Raw genomic sequence first — 24,132 nt, forward strand, 5'->3', positions numbered from 1 at the left:
CCTGACACAAGGACAGAGCCAAAGTAACACGTGATCCTTCAGGTTTGGCTTCATTCCATCCTTTTAGAGTACAGCCTATTTGATGCAAGATTCAAGCGAATGATGAATTGCACCCTAGAGCTGGCATTTCCTAAGGGCAGTTCAGGAAAAACATACAGACATGCTGCATGATACAGACCTACATGCTCTGCAGGGTTAACACAGGTACTAGCGTGAGCCTCTGCCTGGCAAACTCTTCTGACAGATGCTTTCCTCAACCTCTCTGCCCCAAATAAAACCACCAGCCTTCTGCGATCAATAACTTCCTCTTATGCAGGTAGGTGAGGAGATTGCTGGGTTACCCTGGTAGCCTCCTAGTGCAGACCCTATTGCTCAACAGTGCCAAGGGCATCAGAAGCAATTAAAGAAAAATGAGAATTGATTTGAAGAATGCAATAATCATCCATCTAGCTGTAGAGAAAAAGGATTTTATCACTGATACACTAGAAAGGGTAACATTTACTCGAGGATAGGTATTATGGCACCCACAGAAGTACGCCTGAAACCTCAAGGACTTGCATCATAAATGATTTAATCTCAAAGGAGAAGAGAACAATAACGTTGCAAATCAATCCAAGAGGCTATGAAGACTAGAAGTGGGCAGGGGAAGGGTTTCTGCCTCCAGTCTTGGCCCAAAGTAAGCCCAGAATCTCCCCAGACCCCATGCCTCCCTTTCCATAGTGATTTTGCTTCCCAGCATGTCATGCCCAGCTTGTTTTTGTAATCGCTCTTACAGCTACTCCTGAAAATACAAGGGTATTCACCCTTTGCTGTTCTCATGTGTCCTGTCCTACGGAGGCAGATGTGCTCATTGCAGGGTAAACTTCAATGGGGACGGTGATCTCCAGGTACAGAGGACAGAAAACTAAAGTTGAGTAACAAAACAAGGGGGTTTTGAGGGAGAAACTGAAAAGTGCCACAGCTGCATCTCTGCTTGTGCTTTGGTGGCTGCTCTTGGACAGGCAGCTCTGTCACTCTGTGCTCAGCTTCCCGTTGCACTAACAAGGGACAAGGAGCTTCACTGATCTTAGTAAAGCACTCAGTAAGCACCACATTTTTCCTTCATGTTCCGCATGTCTCTGCTATATGACACACACATCAAACCCTGCCCGCAACGGAGTAATTAAATGGCAGCGCTAAAGGGATGTCATAGGATGGGACTGATTACAGCTCACCCAGAAACGTCTTCCCAAGTCCCAGGCCCTTTGACGTGATTCTCCCCCTTCCTCTGAATTTCTTCCTGCATTAATTTCAGCCAGTCCTGAGATTATTAGAAAAAGGGCCTTGGGGGACTTGTTCAAAGGCACTGCCACCACGAGCGGCTTTGCTTTCTGAAGCGAAGCATTTCACTCCTATCTGTCTGGACATATGAGCTGCTCAGCACTGCTTCATTAGGCGAGTTATTTTTAAATTCCCAGAAAGAGCAAAACATTGAGAGAGGAATTAGCATTTGCTATTGAAACAGCTGCAGAGAAGAACAGGCAGACACCCACTGCGGGTCCCCCCTGCCAGCCCTGTGATTAACCAGGCAGCAGGACCCAGAGTCACTGACACACGCTCAAGCTACGTATCAGATGTTAGAAATCACGCCTGAAGATGAGGATTGGTGAGTGACCATCAAAACCGCGGTTTGGGAGTAAATAAGAGGGCAAGTATCTACACTGAGTAAGAAAATGTCTTTGAAAGATGTCTCTCTTTCCCTCAACCCCATCCTGTGTTTCCCACTTTCTCCCTTTTTCTCTTATGGACTCAGACACAAAATATTCCATTCTGTTTTCTGAATACACTTCAGTGAAAAGATACAAGAGTCCTTGCCTCTCCAGGGTCCTTGCCTGCCCAGAGTCCCTACTTCTCCTAAACAAAACCTAAACCCCAGTGAATACACAGCTCTTTCAAAATGCCAAGGCTGCCTTGTGTTCTCACTTTGTAACACATTTCAGTTTCCCAGTGACTAATACTGCTCTTACAGCACAGAGTTAAAGCAAAAGGCACGGCAACAGAAGTGCGAGAGGCAGGTTTTGGTAGCTGTGTTTTTGCACATGCTGATTGCCCTACGGCTTGTGCTGCTCAGGGCGGCTATGGCTCACACTGATAATATTACACAGGAAAAAAAAAGTGTTGAAAAGCTGCAGCCCGTTACGGATGTAGCCTAAACCTGGAAAGGGAGGAGAGGTGACTCCAAATGTCCTTTACACCTAACTGGGAGCACACACGAATCACAGCTGAGGCAGTGTGCAGCTGCTCCACCTCCTCCCTTCGCCCCTGCCTGCAGTCACAGTGATTCTGTATTTATTCAGAAGGAGCCTAGCAGGAGCTGTTCCAATAACCTGCTCCCAATCCCAGCCACATACGAAGGCTGAATTCCTCTGAATTGATCCTTGTTCAAACTACAGCGTTTCCTTTGGAAAAACCCAATCTCATTAAGTGTTTGCAGTGATTCTGCAGTGACAGGCGCTCTGCCAGCCGGCAAACCGTAGGTGGACTGTTGCAGTGGACAACTTTCACCACTGCTAAAAATACATAGCAGCCTATCTGGATGTCCAGCTATCAAACACTACTTTGCCAGCTAAAGAACCCTGTAACGTCAAATCTGCCTTCCTAGGGGCTGTGTTTAAAATGCCCCTTGGCCTTTAATGTCTTAATAAGCTGTGTTCCTTGGGTGTTTTCTCATGAAGGTGTGCTTTCTGGCCCTCAGGGAAGTCTTCCTGGAGCCCACAACCTAGGTAATAAAATCTCCCTTGTCTGTGTCTCTTTTTTGGTTGCACAGAAGCATCAGCTCCTCTTGGCAGAGCATCTCATTAGGAGCTCATGTTCAGCTGATTATTCCTCTTCTGAATCAGTGTTTTCTATGACTTTGTCACCCACCCTGTAGTCCAGCTGCGGCTCTATTCATAGGCTAACGACTTTACATCTGCTGGCATTGAAAAACATGTTGTTTACTTAAGCTCAGCTCATTAAGTGATTCAGATTAGGTTTGGTATCAGCGACCTGCCCTTAACTTCTGTGCACCTGCAGATCACCAGTAACGATTTTACATTCTGTTGTAGGTCACTGCTCACACACTGAGCGGCATAGGGTCAAGAACCCATAGGAAAGGAGCTGTGCCTCCTTCCGTGATGCCTCTGCTTACAATTACACTTGGAGACCTGTCAGTTCGTTTTCAGTCCAATTAATACTTGTCATATTGACTTACATCGGTTCCTCTTCCTCCATCAAAATATCGTGAGAGACAAGATCAGATGTCTCATTAACTCAAGGTTTACTCTACCAGCGCTACTACTTGAAACCATGACATTCAGGAAAGTGTCTGGTTAACTCAACAAAGCCTACTTTTCATAATGTTACAGTAGCTTCCTGAAATGTTTTATTAGTGAGGCCTCTTACCTACATTATTTTGCTTGGCATTACTGTCAGCGTGACAGAGACACACCACATTTGCTCCAGCAAAGGCCATGCTTTCACTCCCATCCCCAGATGGGCTCAGCCTTCAACTGAGTCTTTTGTAGGGCCCTCTTATTGCAAAATGTGATACCCCTACCATCTCTTCTGCAGGCAGGCTTGTGCCTGTTTGTGAGCACTTCAACAGGACACAAGTATTAAAGAGGCAGATCTGAAAAGGGAAACTGTGGAGTCAGCATAATGAGAAGTGGTAGGCAGCTTCTGGTTGCTTAATGAGATGAATTAAATGTTTTGGAAGCCTGTAAGCAACTTCCTTTCAAAACCGTGCAACAGCACTTCTCTACAGCAAGGGTTTACCCAAACCCACCAGCAGTTCCTGCTTCTTAGGTATCCTTGATCCCAGAGCATCAAGCAGTGTCTGTCATTAACTTCTTAGGAGAGAAACAGCTGCCACAGATCTCATCTGGCCTCTTCTCTATCAGCTGTTCACTGTGAGAGGCCAGGCCAAGTGTCCTGTGTGCTCCAACCACTGCAGCTCAGGGACAGGGCTCCAAATGAACCATGCTCAGGGTTATTCTGCCCAATGCTGCAGAGGCCTTTGTGTCTGGGATGTAAAATCCAGTGGCCCCACAGCTTCCTGCACTGCATCCTGCACCGGGGCGTCTCTGGGCAGAGCTCAAAGACGTTCTCCAAACCCCACGTTTGTTCTGACGTTTCCTTTGAGGGCTCAGTGCTGCTGTGTGTGAACACTGACACCCAGGAGAGGAGTGACACTGAGCAGAGTCTGTCTCTGCCCAGACAGAGAGAAAAGAGCTTCAGGTGGCTCTGACACCTGGAATGGGAGGGGGAGAATCTCTGTTGTGAGCAGTACAGCACTGCAGGGTCTGCTCAATCGTAGCCTCATGCAATTGTGCCCTTACTTAGCGTGTGACAATTTGTTGTTGGCTTTTGGTGCTGCTCCTCTTAGGAGAGGCAATGGAACAAGGATTACGAGACTGCTGCAGATCGATCCGCATTGGGAAGATCCTGATACAGAGCGACGAGGAGATGCAGAGAGCCAAAGTGTACTACGCCAAGTTCCCACCAGACATCTACAGGAGAAAGGTTCTGCTCATGTACCCGATACTCAGTGAGTGTCTGTTTCGTGCAGCTCGACTCATCCGGACAGGGAGGACGTGGAATTGAAAGGGAAATTGCCAAATTTCAGGGGCTTTGATTAGGTTTTTCCCTTGGTTTAGGTGCCATAGCAGGGAATTGGTCAGGCTGTGCCAGAATACGTGTTAGCCAGCCTGCACCAGCATGAATGCAGAGCAGATCACCTGGGCACGCCTGTGTTTGTGAGAAAGGCTGCAGCATTAAGACTTGCTATCAATTTAACTTCTTAATATGTGCCATGAGAAAAGACTCAAACCGTATTTTTCTCATGCTGTTAAAAGACATTTTTGGATTAGTATTAGAATCCTAGAAGTAAATTACTTTAGAATTAAATACAGTTAATACTACCAAAAAACCCATAATCTGGTAAGTGTGGTGAGGAGTTCGTCAGGATGAAGTAACTTTTCCAGGGTAAGATTTAATTCTGGTTCTACACATGGAGCTCTTAATTGCTATTTTACTATTTTAGATGAGCTTTCTTGCCTCGGGGCTTTAATCAAATCCACTGACTTCAGTGCTCAAACCCAGCAGAGCTGTTTCAGAGCTGGGAGGAAGTTCCTTCTTCAGGATACCAAAGCCTTCTACAGTTAATACATGCAGAGGCGATAGTTCTGCAGTGGGAAAGGACGGTGTTGTCATTCAGTCACACCCCAGTGTGAGCACGGATGTCCTCTGGTGGCTGAGGACAAGTTCTCCAACAAGGGGAGAGGGGAGATATTAAACAGATCATTGTTTCCCCTTTCAGGTACTGGCAATACTGTCATTGAGGCTGTCAAAGTTCTTGTAGAACATGGCGTACAACCAAGCGTCATTATCCTGCTCAGCCTGTTCTCCACACCTCATGGTGAGTTGGGGCTTTCGTCCTCTCTTGAAAGTTGCCAAATTTATCATCCAGGAATTCCCTTTTTAATGACGGATGTTCATCTTGTTCTACCAACATGCTCTGGACGGAAGTATGTTAGAACAGACTGACCCACTCGGAATAAACAAATGTGACCCCATGACATTACCAGAGTTTCTTCCGACGTTTTATTATTGTGGAGTTGAATCAGGGTATGTTTAAAAATCTTTTTAACCAAAGGGGAAATACTTGCCTTAGGTTGGCTCTGGACAGTTCCAGCCTGAACATCGAATCAGGTATAATAACAAAGCACTCCATCATTACAAAGTCAAGCATTAATGCTAGGGTTGTTTAAATTGCTGCACTCTCTGCTTTAACTTGTTTATTCTTTCATAGCCTGAAGTTTTGGGCTGCCTTGAAGAACAAAGACACGTTGTGTCTTCAGCTGACACTGTGCTCCTGGACACGCACCTTTCACTGCAGCTCTGTCCTCAGCCTGACCCAAGGGATGCAGAGGAACCTGCCTAACCGTGCCGTGCACTGGAATGTAGCACACACAGTGCAAGCACTAGGCACAGTGTAAGGATCTAGCCTTTAGGTCAGCAGAAGAAGCCAAAATGGAGCTGGATCAGTCACTCAGACACGTGGGTTGCCAACATGCTCTTCTGCCTCATTTTTACACCACATTTGTATTTGTTTCCTGGTTCATTCTGAAGCTTTCAAACCCCGATGTGTGACTGTTGATGTGAAGCAGTTCTGAAGCTCTCAAACTATTTATTGTTTCTACCTGGACCAAGTGAGACGGAGCTGCTGTTAAGGAAGGGGAAAATCAGCCATAACTAATTGCAAATAATGTTTCTAAGTCACTTGGAAACCTTTAAAGCTGTTTCTAACTCTGAGCAGGAGAGCTGTGTTATCATAAAGACATCTGCTTTAATAAGACAAAAACGGATCCTCTACTACCTGCTGAGCAGTGCTGCAGCCAGCAGGCAGGGATGCTGCCTGCACATCTTCTAGGCAGCTCTTGTGCTGCTGCTGCCTGGCAGAGACACAGCACTGGAACAATGACATGGCCGTGACCAGAACCAAATCCAGCCAGGGCACAAGAACCTGCTCAGAGAATCCACATGGCTTCAGACACAGCTCATACTCCTACCTTGAAATCGCACTTCAGCTGACAGAATGAAACGGGAGGTCACCAGATCATCTTCCTGTTTCTGTATACGAGGAACTGAGTTTTAAAAGGCACAAACGGCACCTCTGTGGGTGCTAAATTCCTGCACATTTCCTACTGTGTTTAGCTGCCATCCTCCTCTCACCAGCCCCCTCCAGAACAAGTTTTGCTGGCAATGAGGTGATTATTTTTACTGCACCTTTCATCAAACACAGCTTAGGGTACTCCATGAAATTAACATTAGAAATGCAGGTTTAGATGGGTAAGACTGAGGCACTGGAACGGGCTGCCCAATGAAATTGTGAATGCCCCATCCCTGGCAGTGCTCAAGGCCAGGCTGGACAGAGCCTTGGGTGATATGGTTTAGTGCCCACGGCAGGGGGTTGGAACTAGATGATGTTAAGGTCCTTTCCAACCCTAACTATTCTATGATTCTATGATTGAAGAAGACCAGTGAAGCTGGTGAAGGGTCTGGAAAACAAGTCTTACAAAGAGGGGCTGAGGGAACTGAGGTGTTCAGCTGGAGAAGAGGCTCAAGGGAGACCTTACTGCTCTTTACAACTGCCTAAAGGAGGCTGTAGCGTGGTGGGTGTCGGTCCCTTCTCCCAGGTATCGCTATATAAGAGGGAATGGCCTCTATATTCCTTGCAAAATAAACTTTTCAGGCTTTAAGATGGGAGCTCTCAGAACTCTGTGGGAATCCCTTCCATCCTCTATGGGAGACAAGTCTGAAGAGCCGCAACCTTTCCCTCTCCTCAAACTAGCACTGATACCCAATACGGCACAAGCCCCCTTGGGTTCAAAGCTGAGACTGGAGGGTTTTTTTCTCTCCTGTTTCTATGTACTTTCAGCGAGTTTTCTTCCCACTGTGTGTTTCCAATTCCTGACCTCTTTTCTCTGCCGGGATGCCATTAAGGAGATGTTCTGTCCCTGGAGGTATCACAGATGCCATTTGGAGTTTCAGTGGCAAGAGGAACTGCAGGAAAATTTAACTTAAGAACCAGCCTTAGAGAACACGTGTAGTCCAGTGGTAATTCAGTGTCTTATGGAAAACAGGAGTATCTCGGCCTTTATACAGCCTGGCAGTTGGCTTGAATACACAACACACACTTCAGCAGCAGAGACCACCACAACAAGGTTACAGGGCAAGGAAAGCATTCCCACCAACTCACTGCCGCTTTCCAACTCGTCCTTCACAAGCGTTGCCCACCCCGGCCCTGGGCGCTGGCCCCTCTGCCCACCACACACTGAGGTGACATGAAATGGTCCCGACACTGCCAGGCCCTGCTGCTGTGGCAAACCAGGCCCCGCTGTTGTCGCGCTCTAACTGGACCCGCCGAGGGCCGGGGCGCTCCGCACCGCCTCGGGGCAGCGGGAGCCTGCGGAGGCTCCCATCAACCACTCCCCGCAGGCCTCGGCCTGCACCCCTCGCCAAAATGGCGGCGGCTCCGAGCCCGCTGTACCCCGCCATCCTCCTCCCCTCACTGGGCTGCGCCGCTCCTCCCCCTTCCTTCCCCCTCCCCTCCCCGCCCCACTCCTCCCATCCCGCAGGGGGCGGCGACGCCTGCGCAGACGCGCGTGTGCCTTCACTTCCGTTTGGCCGGCGGCCGCTTCCGGCCCCCCGTTCCTTGGTAACAATGGAGCAGAAAATGGCCGCCTGAGAGGGGAGGGAGGGCGACGTTGCGGCTGTTCGGGGACGGACGGAACGGGGCGAGCTGGGACTGAGCCCGCTGAGGAGCGGGAAGAGCAGCGGAACGAGCGCTGGGGAGGCGGCGGCGGGCGTCGGCGGCGGGCGGTGAGTAGTGAGGCCCAAGGGGAACTCTCAAAATGGCCCGGAGGAGGGAGAGGCCCAGGCCCAGGGGAGGCGGCGGCGGCGGCGGCTGCGGCCCCCGCCTGGAGCCGGGAGTGGGGGGGGGAGCCGGGGGTTGTGGGGTCCCTCTGCCCCTGCTCTGGGTCCTCGCCGTGCGGGCTGCGGGGTCCCGGGCAGCGCAGGGCGGTTCCTGGCTCTACTGGGCTCGGGAGGCCGAAGCCGCCCCGCGGCAGAGGCGGAGCGGGTGCCGTGATAGAGCTGGCGGCGGTGATGGCGGTCTGGGCGCGGGTGTGCCCGGGGCACTGCGGGGATCCTCGGCCCCGTCTCCCCCGGATGTGCTGGGCTTTGTCACCCTGGGCGCTTTTTCCCGTTCTCCCGGGGTGTGTGGCAGGGCCTCCCGCCGGAGCGGGGCGAACCTCTTCCTCCATTTGGAGCTGGAGGAGGGTTTGCGCTCCCCCTCCGGGAGGGCTGCTGGGCCCCTCGCTCTCTACGCATCTGGCTGGGCTGGAGGAGGAACTGAAATTAGCCCCTTTTCGGAGGGGTAGAGTGCTTGGGGGAATTATAGGCACTGTCTTGGGCCTCGCTATACGACTTAGTGCCTACTTAAAGAGTTGTAGCTCTTCAGGGTGGTGTTTTCAGGCTATTCCCTTGAGTTGAGACGAGAAGTCTTATCGTGGGACACTGGCAAGAGGAACCCTTGGCATGTTGTGTTGTGAGGGTCGTGATCAGCTTGGAACCTGTTAAAACCCGTGATGTTTGCTATCCCTGCCCTACGAGTTTCTCTCCAGTTAATCACGTCATCTTTGCTCTGTCATCTTAGTTTCCTGTGCAAGTTGTTCCTTCCCTTTTTAATAGTTTGTTGACAGTTAAGGTTTCTGTTTACTGTGTTTTCAAAATCGTCAGGTCCAGCTAGATATACATATTATTCTATCTTCAGTGATTTACTTTACTAGATGAGCAATATCTGGTTGTATATAATAGTGCATGTATATATATATAATGTTGATATTAAGGTTTGTTATGTTTTTTATTTTAGTGTGTAATAGAAGGAACCTGACAAAAGGTGTCACAGCAACAGATACAGGGTTGGTTTTTTGTTTCACCATTTTCAGGAAGATAGAGTCTATACAGAGAAGCTTGTAAGCTAGAATTCAGACTCAATTGTACCCAGCAGTACCGTCACAGAGCTCATTTATTTTCCCTGTTCGTATGAGCAGATCTGGTTAGTTTCTATTTGAAAATGGTTGTCAGAATGCTAAAGAAGCTCTGACACCAGTTTGTCCCTGAATTTCAATTGCAGTGATTTGTCAAGCCTTTTCTTTTTACTTTTTTCTTTAACTAAACAGGCTGTTTCTTGTGCACTTAATTATCATAATTGGAAATCAGAAGCTTAGTTTTGTTGTAGTGGTCAACTGAAGCAGTTAAGCAGACTGTATTCCCTCCACAGATTTACCAGTTTGGAATTAAAGGAATTATAGCTTGGAATTATGGCTTGCCTGCTCCTAACAAGAGCAAGCACACCATATGTTATAAAATTAAGGGTTTCTTGTTATGTTAGACCACTAAAGCTCAACAACTACAGTGTTCTCTTCATCAGCAATTCTGAGTACATGAATGTTTGTCACTGAAGTAACCACACCAGCATTTTTCAAGCGTGTAGTGGTTGTCATCTGTATCATATTTATTTTCCCTATTACTGAATTCACAGACATGCCCAAATGTACTGGAAAGCAGTGTTGCAAGTTGTGGAATCTCCATTGTGTGTCTTTTTCTTTTTCCTTTCCCTCCTCATTTTGCACTGGTATTTTTAGGGGGATTGAGAGTGTGATTCTTAATTTGAAATGGTTTCAAAACACCCATATATTAATGTATCTGCCTAGCTTGTTCCTTTATTTCTCTTCTCTATGGGAATATATTACTCTTAGTAGAATGCTTGTAGTTGCAGTGGAAGTGGTGTACTACTTTTTTTACAGCCATAACATAGTGTTACAACTTCATATACTTGAGTCTAAAGATTGTGCTTAAGTCCAATTTAATACAGCTTAACATGTTACTGGACTGTTCTAATTTTTTTTTGTGGAGAACTCAGTTTCCATATATTAAAACTTTGAAATCCCCAAACCCAGATTATCGGCTGTTTATCTAAGGTTTTGCAATTTAATCTCAGCCTTGAGTACTTACCATCTCTTGAGCTTGCAGAAATGAACCTTGGAAGGGATGAACCCAAACATGACTGCCTCCTTCTTCAAGATAATTTTATGATGGCCTTGTGCATCTCAAACAATACTTCTAAACAGTGTAGCAGCTTCAGAAGTTAGTCAGAAGCTTCAGATGGTGAGCAGGTATAGCCAGAAGCATTGCAGAGACTTGACTTAGCTTTTGCATGGGTTCCTGGCTGCAGTTAAGATCATAAGAAGCACACAAGCCTGTGTCTCCTTCAAACTGTTTAGCTTTACATTAATGAGGTATGTGTTAACTTTTTGCTGATGTGCAGTATTTAAGCTCAGCTTTACTCAGGGAGGTCTGCAGTCATATGGTCTCATAAAACCATCTAACAATAAATGAATATGGAAAAGTCAGCTCACATTTTCTCTTAATTTAGTAACTTAAAAACATTTTGCTTGGAGCACTCTCAATTTCAATACGCAAGATGTGTGTGCACGTAGTCATGTTAAAATGCTTGAGCTTGCCTGTCTTGGTATATCATCAGAAATGGAATTTGAAGCTTCAGATACTTTAATTCAAATAAATTTTTGCTTAATTTGATTTTCTGCTCCTCTATTGGGCACTAGACCTCAACAACCAAAATCCATGTATTGGAATTCCTGTGTGGGTTGTGGTTGTAGTGATTGTCAATGTTTTATCAGCATTTTGCTTTCAGTAGTAGCTGTATTAGCAGCAGTGTTGTGGAGATGGTGAGATTTGGCAGTAAATTTAAAAGTGGGGGTTTCTTTTCTAATTGAAACTCAGTTATGGTTGGCTCAGTGCTTTCACTAACCAGAAGTTCTGTTTCTTCAGAAATCAGAGCAGTACATGCTGGTCATCATATAGTTTTGTGGGTACAGCTTCCTTTGGTATCAATCTTGTTTATACCACTGGCTTTCAGTATCAACACTGGTTACTTGCGTGCTCCATTACTTCTTCCTTTGAGCTTCAGAGTGGCCCTTCTGCTTGCTGACCTAGCAGGAAGCTGACTTCTGGTGGAAAAGAGCATCATTTTGTGAGACTCCACTCCTGGAAACTTGCTACATCTTGTGTACACACTAAGCAGATTATCTGAATTTAAAGGCAATAGGTATCTTAATTTTTTCAACTTGCATATGAAAAAATGTTGGTTTAGTAAGTGCAGATGCTAATGTGAAGCCCTGTGTTCTGGCAGTTCTTAGTGCATTTATTTTCAGAGCTCCATCTTCATTCCACATGGGCTCAGTGTTCTGGGATTGCTAAGCTTTACCCTTTCATACAGAAGATAAATTTGGAAGACTGTAATGAGCTTTCTTTGGTTTATAACTAGGTCTTTTTGAGTTGGGAATTTATACAGTAAGTTGCCTGCTGTGCCTTAGATACTGTGGGACTGTTGGAGAGTGCTGGGATTCTGTACTCCTGGTTTCTTCACTTTCTGGCTTCTCAGGAGTTCACAGTACATCCAAGAGTGTTTCTCTTAATTTCAGCAGTTGATTCCCTTGAAATGTTTTCCTTCCTTTTTTATTCTGTGGAGTTTTCCGCAACTGTTCTGCAAAAGTATTCAACTGCTTTCTATTGTTTAAAATGTATTTTCAGAACGATATTTCGTTTTAGGGCTTTCCCTTTGGAACATACTTGGGGTAGTGAAATAGCTGAGTCCATGTTTAACACTCCTTGCTAAGAATGGCATTTAAATTCTGTAGCAGCTTACATGGAACACTATATAGAAGACAATTTCCTTCTAGCTTTTCAAAAGTGCTACATATTCCATGATATTTTTTGAGGCAAAGAGGACATAGTTCTTGAGTGTTTAAAATATAGTAGAAATCTAGTTAAGAGTGTAGATACTGCTCATCTGAGTGTCAATACAAAGCAAGAACAGCAGGAAAAGAGTGTATCCAAAACTCAGGATGTAGCTTTGAAAACTAGAAAAGTTTGTTACTTGTTACTGTTTTGAAGATATAGGTGAGTAAATTGTACCTGTGTTGTCAAAGTCATTGCTGTGCTCACAAAAGGAAACTTGTGCACCTGTACAGAAATTAAAAATCAGCAAACCAAACTTGACATAATGAAGCTCCATGTATAATGCAAATACTTCACTGTTTCATTTCACTGGTTTATGGAATCTTTTTCCTTTAATGACAGGGTTCACTGGCAGTCAGGTTTTCCTCCTGCTTTTGAGCTTGCAGACTTGAATGATGAAATATTTAAGATGAAAATGTAGTTTCTGTAATGTCTTTCTGCTAGCTTTGAGTATTGAGGAACTGGATGTTGACTGACATGAAAACTATTTTTCAACTTGTAGTTCTTCTAGGATAACCTAGTAGTTATGAGGTGGGGTGGCTCTGATGAACACTGCACATGCAGCTGGTTCTGTTTAAGCATAGAGAACCCAAAGTAACAGAACTGCCTGTCCTGGCTGCTGTTCTGATGCCATTTGAGAAACGGAATTGGAGAGAGTGCTGGGGCTGGTCCTGCCAAATGGGATGGTATGTTAGAGCTGTTGAAGTCAGAGTTCATGGAAAGTGCTTCAAACAGACAGCTGTGTTGTACTTCTGCTGTAGAGCTAAAATGTCTTTGAGTTATGTTCAGTGAAAGCAGGGAAGGGGAAAAAATAGTTAATCTGCAACAACCCAAACCAGAAAATAAGTATTTCTGGCTTCCACTCCTGAGTCACTTCTTGTAGTCAAAGGGTTTGATAATTTCGGCAGACTGGAATTAGGCAAGGTGCTCTACCGGTTTAAGTACCTAATTATGATGAAGTTATGAATCATAAATGAGAAATTAGCCTTCTGCTGAACACATCTATGAAACACTCATATTGCCCTCATCTTTTTTGTTTATGCAAAGGTAACTATGTTGCTGAAACAGGAGGTGATTCAGGAAGCATTTCTAACATACAGCACGCTACAAATTCTCACGTAACGTTGAAATACCAGTAACACCTAAATGGGGAGTTCTAGAGGAAGTTACAGACAGCACATGAGCGTTAGAGTTGTTTCTGCCATTTAATTCAGTGCCTTTATCCTTGTTAGAATTTGAGTCTTGCCCCATAAATCTCATGATGGTTTCTAACTTCTAGGTATTGCTTTTTCTAATTTCTAGGTATTGCTTTTCTGTTTAACGGTGCAAATGAGGGATTTTTGAGTTTGACACATCTGGTAAGTGTTACCTAGTTAGTTTAATGAGAGTTTTAATGTTACATGTAATTTTTGTTTTAATTCAAAAAATCAGGAGTGCAGGCTAAAGCAGTGTCTTGGTGTTTGATAGAGATAACTGATAGCAGGAAATATTACACATTTTTGAAGGAGGAAGAGCTAGTGATTTATCACTTTGCCTCATGGTCCATTAGTACTTTTCCTGGGAAGAATTCTGCAGTATGGAGATATGCTGTTATTGTTGAAGCTAAATGGGTAACATAAGTAAGTTACCACTGCTTGCTGTCCCACTAGGTTGGTTTTAAGCTGTAGTAAATTCCTGATGGGTTGGATTTAGTTTACACATGACTTGGCATAAGGGAAATTATAAAATACTTATTGTACTTTATTGAAGGAATAAGTAGTAGTTTATTGAAGGAATATCTAGTACTCTTAAATTTTCCCTCTCCAAATGAGCACAGTATTACTTCCTTTTGAATAAAAGAATGTAACAAACAATATGTTTTGTGGGCTTACTGGTTTAGCTCCTGCAGTCTCTAGCAGCAGTGGAGAGACATTTGGTCATGTGTGCTCTGAAATCTCTGAGATTGTTAATGCATAAATGCAGGGAAGATACTTTGCTGACTTTTGGAAGGATGGGAACACCAGTTAAGAATTCACTGTAGTTAATGTGGATATTCAGCTGGTGAAGAATATTCCCTGTCTCCTTTTTATTTTATAGAAGAAAATTATTTATTCTAGTTGTAATTCACTTGTTTTGTGCAACCTTTAGGCAGTTCCCCCTGTTTTTCCATAAAGAGGTTTTCATCACCTGATATCCCAGCTGAAGTCGGCAGTAATCAGCAGATCTGGACTTCCTGCTCATAGACATGACCTTCCCCACCCTTTGTCAACTCACTGCTGACAAGGAAGGACAGTAAAGAAGGAAATTGTGAATCTTTTAACTTGGCTAAGAACAAAGTCTTCCTCCGAGTTGAACTAAACCCCTAGGAGAAGCAGAGTTGAAGCGTACCTGCTTATTAGATAATCAAATGTTGGTTGCTTTGTTGTAAGGTAATAGTATACTTGTTGGGTTTCCCTGTGTTACTGTAGTTGGCTTCCTTAAGACGGTCTTAATCTTCTGCCGTGTATGAGCTGAGAGCAGACTCCTGAGTGAGGGCCATGTTATTTCACAGTACTGTACCATGCTGAAGTAGGAAGGAGGTGATACAGTAACTGCCACCATGGAGATCCTGTGCTACAGCCAGATGGGATCTATGGAGTCATGCTGAGGCAGTAGTAGTCTAAATATTCTAGTAAGTTCAGTCTGGTAGAGCTCTGCAGTGGTGTGAGGGGTGAAGCTTAAAAAGGACAATGTAGACAATGAGCTAAGTGGACAGTGAAAAGACAGAAGGTAGCAGAAGCCTTGGGGTAGATTGCTGTCAATAGTAAGTTAGGGAGAAGGTGCTGATGCACATATATGTGTTTCTGTATTTCCATTGTGTAAATATCCCGTATAGATTCATGGCGTTCCTAGGACATTGAAACTAAACAGCATGGAATTGGGGTATGGTGGGGGAGTGTAATGTATTACAGAAGCTTGCAAAAGGAAAACACAGTGAGTTTGTCACTAGTAAAAATAGTCCTAATGTAAATTAAATTCTTAATCCAAGATCCTACTTGTGCAGCTTTTTTCTTAGTGATAGCATCTTTTCAGTCTTGACCAAGAGCTGATTTTATGGTTCAGGGAGGAAGAGCTGAGATGATGGAGGAGAGAAGAGGAGCAAACTTGTAAATCAGTAAGACTGATTTACTCTGAGCATTTCCTAAAGCATCACCTATTAGAGTGTACATCACTCTGGGGGTAAAGAAGATATTTATTTCTTCACGCACACATACTTCACTTGTTCTGAAGCTTCTTTAGACACTCCTATTTTCCATAACCAGGAATGGTGCCCCTTAATTTTCTGAAATGGAATAGGCAAATGTATTTGAGTTCAGTAGGCATTACATAGTTAAGGTGCCTGTAAGCACTGGAATTTGCAGTTAAAAGGAAAATTTCAAAGCATAAGCAGTAAACAAATGTCATGCTTTGTGTGCATAGTGCAGTTTTCTTTCTTAAAAGCTGTTGTAGAGTTAGTCTAATGCTTACAAATATGTTAATACTGCCATCTTTATGAAGACATTCTATGTCTTTACAAGTCAGTAAATACCAAGGTGGCAGTCACTTGGAGGAAGATATTTTACACAACTTTATGCTGCTTCCATCCCTTAGCATCTTAATACATTCCCTTATTTTCTTAATCTTACTGTCAGCTTTTTTTTATTGTTGTCCTAAAAAAGGGAATGCTGGTTAGTTTTGATGTGTATCCCTGGAGAACTTCTACATCTTTCAAGGCTTCAGTTTGGATGAGAGGCTCATTCTACTTACGGCTTTATTCAGCTGTTTCCTTTAAAAGCAGCTGTCTGTGTTTCTGGTGTCTTCTTGGAATGACTGTGTCTTTAAATGAAGTTACTTGGAATCATAATTCTGTTACAGAAAGCTTGTAAAAAGTTGTTTGAGTTTCAAGCCAAGCTATGTTCTCATTAGAAATACGTCTGAGAATTGAAGGGCATACAGATTTCATCACTGAGCCCAGTCAGAGCTGAACATACCTGCTGAAACCATTGCACAACTTCCACTGTGAGAGGGTTCATTTATCAGCCTATTTGACAGCATGTCACATGCGAGTCTTCAGACAGGCCGTGACATCTTCAGATTGCACTAGAGATTTAGAAATGCAGAGAAAGCCGATAGGCTTCCAGTTTAAACAGTAGCAACCCTAGAGATCGCTGCTGCTTACTGATAAAAAGGTCAGAAATAAGCCCAATTGGTAAAATGACAGAAATTCACAGAACCAAGTAACACCGGTAGCCTTGCAAACTGTATTACTGAGTGGCAATAGGTCACTTATGCTGTAGTGTGACTAACTTAAAAGTGAGTTCTACTGTGTCAGAATTGAAGACAGAGGGTTGGAGCAGCTATTTTATAATTTACATGTCTGCAATAATGAGATGCCCCATCCTCTGGAATTCTTGTACTGTTGCACACTGAGGTTTTCAGTGCACTTTAATTTTCTCAATAGCAGCTGAAATAAAGTGCCCCTGGAGAGTGTGTGGTGCTGCTCTTCCGTGGAGAAGCACTAATGTAAACTGTGGGCAGTCTTGACTTGACAGCTGTGCTGACAAACCCAAAAAAGATGCTTTTTGCACTAGACAGATGTCGAAGTGTTGGAAATGTTCCAGTGAGAAACAGAAAAGCTTTATTCTTCCAGTATTTTTGTGTCACATGAAGTATGGTTTAAATGAAAGGAATGTTTTCTGATGGGGAATATTATTGCAGAGCTTTTTAGCATGCAAAGGATTAGCTTGCTAATCGCCTCTCTGAGTAACTAGATTCTACCAGTTGTAGGGGAAAATTCTTGATGTTGTGAATAGCGAGGCATAGTGATTAAGGAAACTAGTTATTATTTTAACTCATTTGATATATTTGCATAGTACAACTAGTGTCAGAATGTCTCCTGCTTTGCATGTCTTTTGTTAGAATATTTATCAAATATCGACATGTCATTCATCAATAATTTTTTGGAGACATTGTCAAGTATCTCATGCAAATGAAAACCAAGGAGGATAAGATTATAATTAAAAAATATGGAATACAGAAGACAGCTCTTTATATTGGGAGTTGTATCTGGTGTAAGCTGTGGAGTTTTGTCCTGAAAATTTTAGTTAGCAGTATTAATAATTCAGTAAATGCTGAAACTTGCAAGCAAATTCTTCTCCTGACTTAAAACTATAAAGTTGGTTTTACAAACCCTTTTCCTTTTTTGAGGAAAAGAATAGGACACATGATGTTTCGGAACATCTTCATCTTCTGTATTTGAATTCTTCATAAACCCCTTCATTCTGTTAAAATTCACTTGGATGGTGACGAGGGTGTTTGTTGTAGCAGGTAGGAAGAACCAATAAATGTATAATCCCATGCTCTTTTAGAGGGAACGATCAAGGATGGCTTATGCCTTATATTGGTATGGCACTGTAAGGCGTGCTTTGGGAGGCAATTGCAGTATTAGGAATATTGTATGCTAAAAAGCAGTGTCGTGGACACCAAGTCAACTAAGTAAATGTAAAGATGGACTAAGGGTTATGGCTGATGATATTCCATGCGTTCATACTTCCTGCTTTATTGATGGGCATAGATTTTGTTAGTAATTCGTTAAGAGGTTTATGCTTGGAGAATGATTTCACTTTTGATCCCTTGCAGTTATGCATCTCATCTTAACTGAAGCTTCATTAATAACCTACTTCTCCCCCCAGTTTAAGGATAACAATGAAGATTGTAGCACAGAGTAAATATGCCAGAATTCCATGCCAGTATTTCACTACACTGGATAAAGGGCTTGTTTTGTCCTTTTTAGGTACTCTTCCACTCATCAAGATGGAAAGCTCAGATTCCAGTGATAAAGGGAATATCGATCAATCGGAAGCACAACGTCAGAGGCAGCTGGATCGGTTAGATCGAGAAGAAGCTTTCTATCAGTTTGTAAACAACCTGAGTGAAGAGGACTACAGGCTTATGAGAGACAACAATTTGCTAGGAACACCAGGTAGGTAATGCTTCTGTGTGTACGTTTGCAAGGATTGCTTGTAGGTGATTTGTGTCATTTTCTGTTTTCCTGAAACTGTTTCACCCATTTAGTTTGTGCGCTGCAGTTGTGTTCCATGGTAGGAAGTGAAGCAGCTTCTTGCTGATTTGTGCATATTCAAATTTGAGTGGTCCCCTGACTATTGGAGGGGTAGTCAGGATGATGTGGGTTCATCAGATATGAAAGCCTAGTGTTTACACGACTTGGTGGGAGCACCCAGAGTTATTCCAGTTGTGAACCCTTAGACATTTTTGATTGAAAAGTAATCTCCCATAAGCATCTATATAAAAGTTTTGTGCTGGTGAGTTAAGAGTTTGTAACTAGGGTAAGTAGTCTAATACGAGATTCTGCATGGGCATTTTAATGTCAGTTTTCAATTGACTTAATACTTTAAATTGACTCTTCATAGGATGATACCCAGTTCAAAACAGTTCTCATTTAAAACGTTGCTTGAACTAACCTAAACTTTTTTTCATGCTTGTGAAGGTGTTATTTTAAGTATTTTACTCTGGACAGCCATTTAATTGGTGTAGGATGACGACAATTGCGAACAAGTTGTAGAGGTTACAGAACCAGAAAGCACATCTGTCTTGAATAGGTTGAAACTGTTGGATCTTTCCACTTCAGCAAAACTTACTTGGGACAGTCATGCTGAAGTGTCAGAACTTCCCCTTAGCAACCTGCTTGGCAATCTAATTATGGCAGGATTTAATTAGACAAAAAGACAAGCAGTGGCTTGTACCTTCTTTAGAAGCTTTTGATAATGCTTGCCATACATATGATTTGGAAATATTTTTGGAAAATTTTGCTTATTTTCTAAGGTGAAATTACTGAAGAAGAGTTGCTGAGAAGGCTACACCAAGTTAAAGAAGGTCCGCCACAGCAAAACAGTGATGAGAATAGAGGTATATACAGTATTTGTGAAAACTCTTAACTTTAGCACCCCATACGGACCTTAACTTGAGTGCAGGAGTGGAACAAGTTAAGCCTAGGCAGGTGCAAGGTGAGCTTTGGTCTGGAACTAAGTGAACGTTATGTCTGATACATGCTGCAGAGGTTAGTCTGGGACAGATTTCACTCGTAATGCATCTGTTACTGGTATCAAGATTAAGTTTGATTTAGGTTTGGTTTTGTTTTCTTTTAGTTTTTCTTTTTTGTTTTCAAAGGTTGTCTTCCTGTGTGCTCCCTTCTGGGATGCTCGCTGGCAGTCCTTCTCTTTTTAGTCACCATTCTTCCCTTCCAAAGATGGTACATTGCTTTTATCCCCCTTCTATAGAGATTGGTGGAGGACGCTTGGAGCTTACCACTGGGGTTCATTCTTTGGTGAGATAGATTTGCTATAAAGCTATTCTTCAAGTGAAGGGTCAAGATAAACTTTAATTGTCTGTTTAGGGGTTGATAGATCATCTAATTGTCTGGAAAGGAAAACACAGAATATTGATGTGTTAAGACACCTGAAATGTGACTTTCCATTCATTGAATGATAGATAGTGTGTTATTTTGATGACTTGTTTGCTAAGTGACGGCTGCAGCCTATCTGTACTTACTAGAAAAATGTCCACTCCTGCTCCCTTAAAAGAGCTCTGGTAGCTAAGAATTGTAATGCTGCGTGTGAAACCACAATAGCACTTGATAGGATTAAGCACTTCTAAATTGTCACTTGTTAAACTAAGCAATTATGTTCTTGGAAAAGATCGCTCCAAAATTAGCTCAGTACTCTAATGTTGGTAGTTCCCTGTCTTTTTCACAGGTGCAGAGTCCGCAGAAGATGTTTCAAATGGAGATTCTATAATAGACTGGCTTAATTCAGTCCGACAGACTGGAAATACAACACGAAGTGGGCAACGAGGAAACCAGTCTTGGAGAGCAGTGAGCCGGACTAACCCCAATAGTGGTGACTTCAGATTCAGCTTGGAAATAAATGTCAACCGTAATAATGGGAACACAAATCCAGAAACTGAGAATGAGCCATCTGTAGAGCCTTCCAGTGGGGAGGATTTGGAAAACAGCCAAAGTGACTCTGAAATTCCAAGGTCCGAATCACCATCTGTAAGGCAGCCTGGATCAGAAAGGAGCACTTCAGAGGAGCTAACAACTGAGGAAGCTTCCCCTCCTAGAGGGCAGAGGAGAGCAAGAAGTAGGAGTCCAGAACAGCGGAGAACACGGGCTAGGACTGATAGAAGTAGGTCACCTATTAATCCAGTTAGTGAGACTCCTCGCAGGTCTCATCACAATACATCATCTCAAACACTTGACCACTCCTCAGTGAATGAAGTCGAGGGAAGCTCTAGAACTAGGCAGCATGTGACTTTAAGGCAGCATACAGTGGGGACTGAGATGCCAAGTGAAAATGCAGTTCTGTTTTCAACCCCTGAAACAAGACCTGTTCCTCAAGCGGCAGGCTCTTCAGAAACTAACGGTACCAGTGAGTCTGCAGCTCCTGGGCAGAGGCCTCCTACCATAGTGCTTGATCTTCAGGTGAGAAGAGTTCGTCCAGGAGAGTACCGGCAAAGAGACAGCATAGCCAACAGAACTCGGTCCAGGTCCCAGACACCCAACAACACCGTCACCTACGAAAGTGAACGGGGAGGGTTTAGGCGCACATTTTCACGTTCAGAAAGGGCTGGAGTGAGAACTTATGTCAGTACCATTAGGATTCCAATCCGTAGGATCTTAAATACAGGCTTGAGCGAGACTACATCAGTTGCTATTCAAACTATGCTAAGGCAGATAATGACAGGCTTTGGAGAGCTGAGTTACTTTATGTATAGTGATAGTGATGCAGACCCTAGTGGCCCAGCTCCAAATCAGAATGTGGATGCTTCTGAGCCACAGAATGGAGGTGGTGGTACTTCAGGCAATGAAAGTACAGATGTTAGCTCAGGAGAGGTGTATGAAGGTGGCAATGAAGGTGGTTCAACATCTAGTGCCAGGCGGGAAGGTCGGAATACGAGGGGTTCGGTCACGTTTGAAGAAAGTGGTTCTCTACCATTCCTTAGCCTAGCACAGTTTTTCCTACTAAATGAAGATGACGATGACCAACCAAGAGGACTCACCAAAGAACAAATTGACAACCTAGCAATGAGGAATTTTGGTGAGAGCGATGCTCTGAAAACCTGTAGTGTGTGTATTACCGAGTACACGGAAGGCAACAAGCTCCGGAAGCTGCCTTGTTCGCACGAGTATCACGTCCACTGCATTGATCGCTGGTTATCAGAGAATTCTACTTGTCCCATTTGTCGCAGAGCAGTCTTAGCTTCTGGTAACAGAGAGAGTGTTGTCTAAATGAGATCTGGATTTATGGCCAAGCAGCTAGTGTGATAGTGATGGGCAAAGAAGTCACTTCCTTTATGGCCACTTTTTGAGTGGTACCTCAGTGTATAGTAATGACTTGGAGTGAATCTTCCCTCATGAAAGCATTTTCTCTGGATTCAAGCTTTTAAAATTGGAAAGTTTCTTTAATTAGAGTTTTCGAGATTTAGTCAGTTTGGGTGTTAAATTTCACTTGTCCAAAGGCATCTACTCACTTAAACATACTTTTTTTCTTTGTGAAGAGTATTAAGTTCTTTCTCTCACCCAGCCCCTGCCATCCCAGTCCAATAAACGTTATGTCCTCAAGATTGTGCTTATGAGGAGCTCTTTGAGAAGTCATCCCAGCTAAACGTACTTGAGTCAAGGAGGAGTTTTTGCAAGAAATCCAACTCTCTGAAAGAATAATGTGAACTTAATTGCACACTTGAACCTACTTTTAAGTTTCATCCTGGGTTGATATTGGACATGTCTGTGTAAATAACACTAATGTTAGTTAGCCCTTTCCCCATCACTATGACACGCTGTAGGATGAGCTGTTAGCTTAACTGGGATATTTATCTTGTTGTGGAAATATAAGAATTGCCTATGCTTGTTTAAATAAAGAAGAAAAAAAAAATCTGTTTTAAAATTGTAAAGCTTTTTTGTAGAAGCTCAGTACTTTTCCAATGCACTGTTGTACTAACGCATTAAGAATTAAAATTGTACCATGCTTAGAAATCAAGAATGCTTTTCATACAAAACCCACCACACAGAGAGCAAACTAAATACAAGAGAGCTGCTTTTGTAACTGTGTACCTGTCAAGAGCAGTGCATATCTGTACTATTTATGTGAACAGCTACTGTAATATAAACCCAGTTGAATTAGACATCTTAATTGCATTAAAAAAATGGAAATTAAATGTTACAATTGCAGTGTTTTGGCTTGGTAATGCCACCAAAAAGGAGACTATTCTAGGGGCTGGTTATTTCTTGGTATGGTTGCTAATACATGATAATACAAACCAGTATGTACCAGTTCATTCAATGAGGTTTATGCTTTATTTTCTATCAGCTTTTACTTCCAATTTTTGAGGCAACTCTCTGCAACTATTCAGCAAATAAGTATTGATAGGTTTCATTTTTTTTTTCTTCCCAAACACTTTTGATTATATTGGCAGCCTCTGCATCTGTTGAGTGAACATGCTGATGCATCCAGTGTTAGTAGCCTGTGACTTGAGCGCCACAGGAAAATAACTGAAGTATTAACTGGAAACCATTATCAGAGTTAGATTAAATTTGAAAATGATAATTGATTATGGGATTACACTTAACTGTGTAGCCAGGTCTAAGCATATCAAACTCTTCATGCTCCTATTGGACAGATTAAAAGCGGATTAATTTACTTTTTAAATGGTGTGTGACATTGAAATGGAGAATTGGAGAATGTGCCTCAGCTCATCTGTGTCAGGGAAAAGATCCTTCACCCTCAGTGATCAGTTTTGTTTTATTGTGTAATGACTATTTCCTGGCTTTCACGTGTGACAGGGAAAGCAGTATGTATCTGGACTCCACGGCAGTAGTTGCTGAGGGATATGGACTGCTCTTGCTGGCTCTGTGGGAAACGTTGCTTGTTCCTCACATGATAAAACCAAAGCTGGCTTATCTCTTTTTTTCTTTTCCTAATTAAAACACGTTTGGTGTTTTACAGTGGTGGTTGCATAAACTGTAGTCTCTGCTCGAAGCCATTTGAACATCTCATCAGCTAGTTAATGATTCCACAACGTCCCAAAATTCCAAAGTTTTCCTACGTGTGCATTTTGTGGTGCTTGGTTCAGTGGGAAACCCTGACTGGCTCTTGAGCTTGCTTTCCTCCTGGTGGGGCTTCCTGGGTGCATTCTTCTTGAACAGATGAATCAATAAGCTTGTGGGTTTTGCATTTTTCCCTCTTGACATGCATCACTGTATAATTGGAAATGAGCTGTTTCAGGTGCTGGACTCTCTATGCCAAAATTTCCTCAACAAAATAACACTTCTGAATTTCTTCTAGTAGCCTTCACGCTGCAAATACATACACTATCAGTTGCAGTTTCCAGTAGCTTTACTGACTACGGAGCATAGAATTAGAAGGAAAAACCCCTCTTTATGTGAATACCATATTAGATTTCAAAAGCCTGATGTACATCTCTGAGGACTAACGCTGGTGACCAGAAAGAGAGGAGCCCGCTAGTGCAAATCAATGTGAAGCACGGCTGTGATACCTATCATTCAACATAGCTTTCTTTTTAACGTTCCGAGTTTCCAGTAACTGTTCACATTGGTCGAATCAACTTTACAGTTTTGTTATAGCTTAATAGTGGCATGCCTTAACATTTTATCTTTCTGTAACAATAGCAACTAATAAAATATTGGAGGTTTCC

General features: G+C 43.2%; 2 protein-coding genes across 5 annotated transcripts; both read left to right on the forward strand.

Moving 5' to 3' along the window:
• The first annotated feature begins 3,589 nt into the window (after positions 1 to 3,589).
• LOC134174798 (uracil phosphoribosyltransferase homolog) lies at positions 3,590 to 5,729 on the forward strand. 2 transcript variants are annotated; one of them, XM_062640054.1, is made up of 3 exons: positions 3,590 to 3,688; positions 4,406 to 4,567; positions 5,063 to 5,321. In XM_062640054.1, exons 1-3 carry the CDS (start codon positions 3,679 to 3,681, stop codon positions 5,182 to 5,184), a joined length of 294 nt encoding a protein of 97 aa, XP_062496038.1. In that variant the 5' UTR covers positions 3,590 to 3,678; the 3' UTR covers positions 5,185 to 5,321. The 2 variants fall into 2 exon arrangements, with proteins under 2 accessions (XP_062496038.1, XP_062496037.1); XM_062640053.1 differs by lacking the exon at positions 5,063 to 5,321 and adding an exon at positions 5,339 to 5,729 and having other exon boundaries at positions 3,591 to 3,688.
• Positions 5,730 to 8,270: 2,541 nt separating this feature from the next.
• On the forward strand, positions 8,271 to 22,677 carry RLIM (ring finger protein, LIM domain interacting). Of its 3 annotated transcripts, none has more exons than XM_062640050.1 (4): positions 8,271 to 8,403; positions 18,197 to 18,385; positions 19,246 to 19,329; positions 20,175 to 22,677. In XM_062640050.1, exons 2-4 carry the CDS (start codon positions 18,217 to 18,219, stop codon positions 21,707 to 21,709), a joined length of 1,788 nt encoding a protein of 595 aa, XP_062496034.1. In that variant the 5' UTR covers positions 8,271 to 8,403; positions 18,197 to 18,216; the 3' UTR covers positions 21,710 to 22,677. The 3 variants fall into 3 exon arrangements, with proteins under 3 accessions (XP_062496034.1, XP_062496036.1, XP_062496035.1); XM_062640051.1 differs by lacking the exon at positions 8,271 to 8,403 and adding an exon at positions 15,443 to 15,538; XM_062640052.1 differs by lacking the exon at positions 19,246 to 19,329.
• Positions 22,678 to 24,132: the final 1,455 nt, after the last annotated feature.

Source organism: Pezoporus occidentalis, unplaced genomic scaffold, assembly GCF_034315485.1.
Source record: "Pezoporus occidentalis ecotype Australia unplaced genomic scaffold, CSIRO_AGI_Poc_V1 ctg63, whole genome shotgun sequence".
NCBI lineage: Eukaryota > Metazoa > Chordata > Aves > Psittaciformes > Psittacidae > Pezoporus > Pezoporus occidentalis.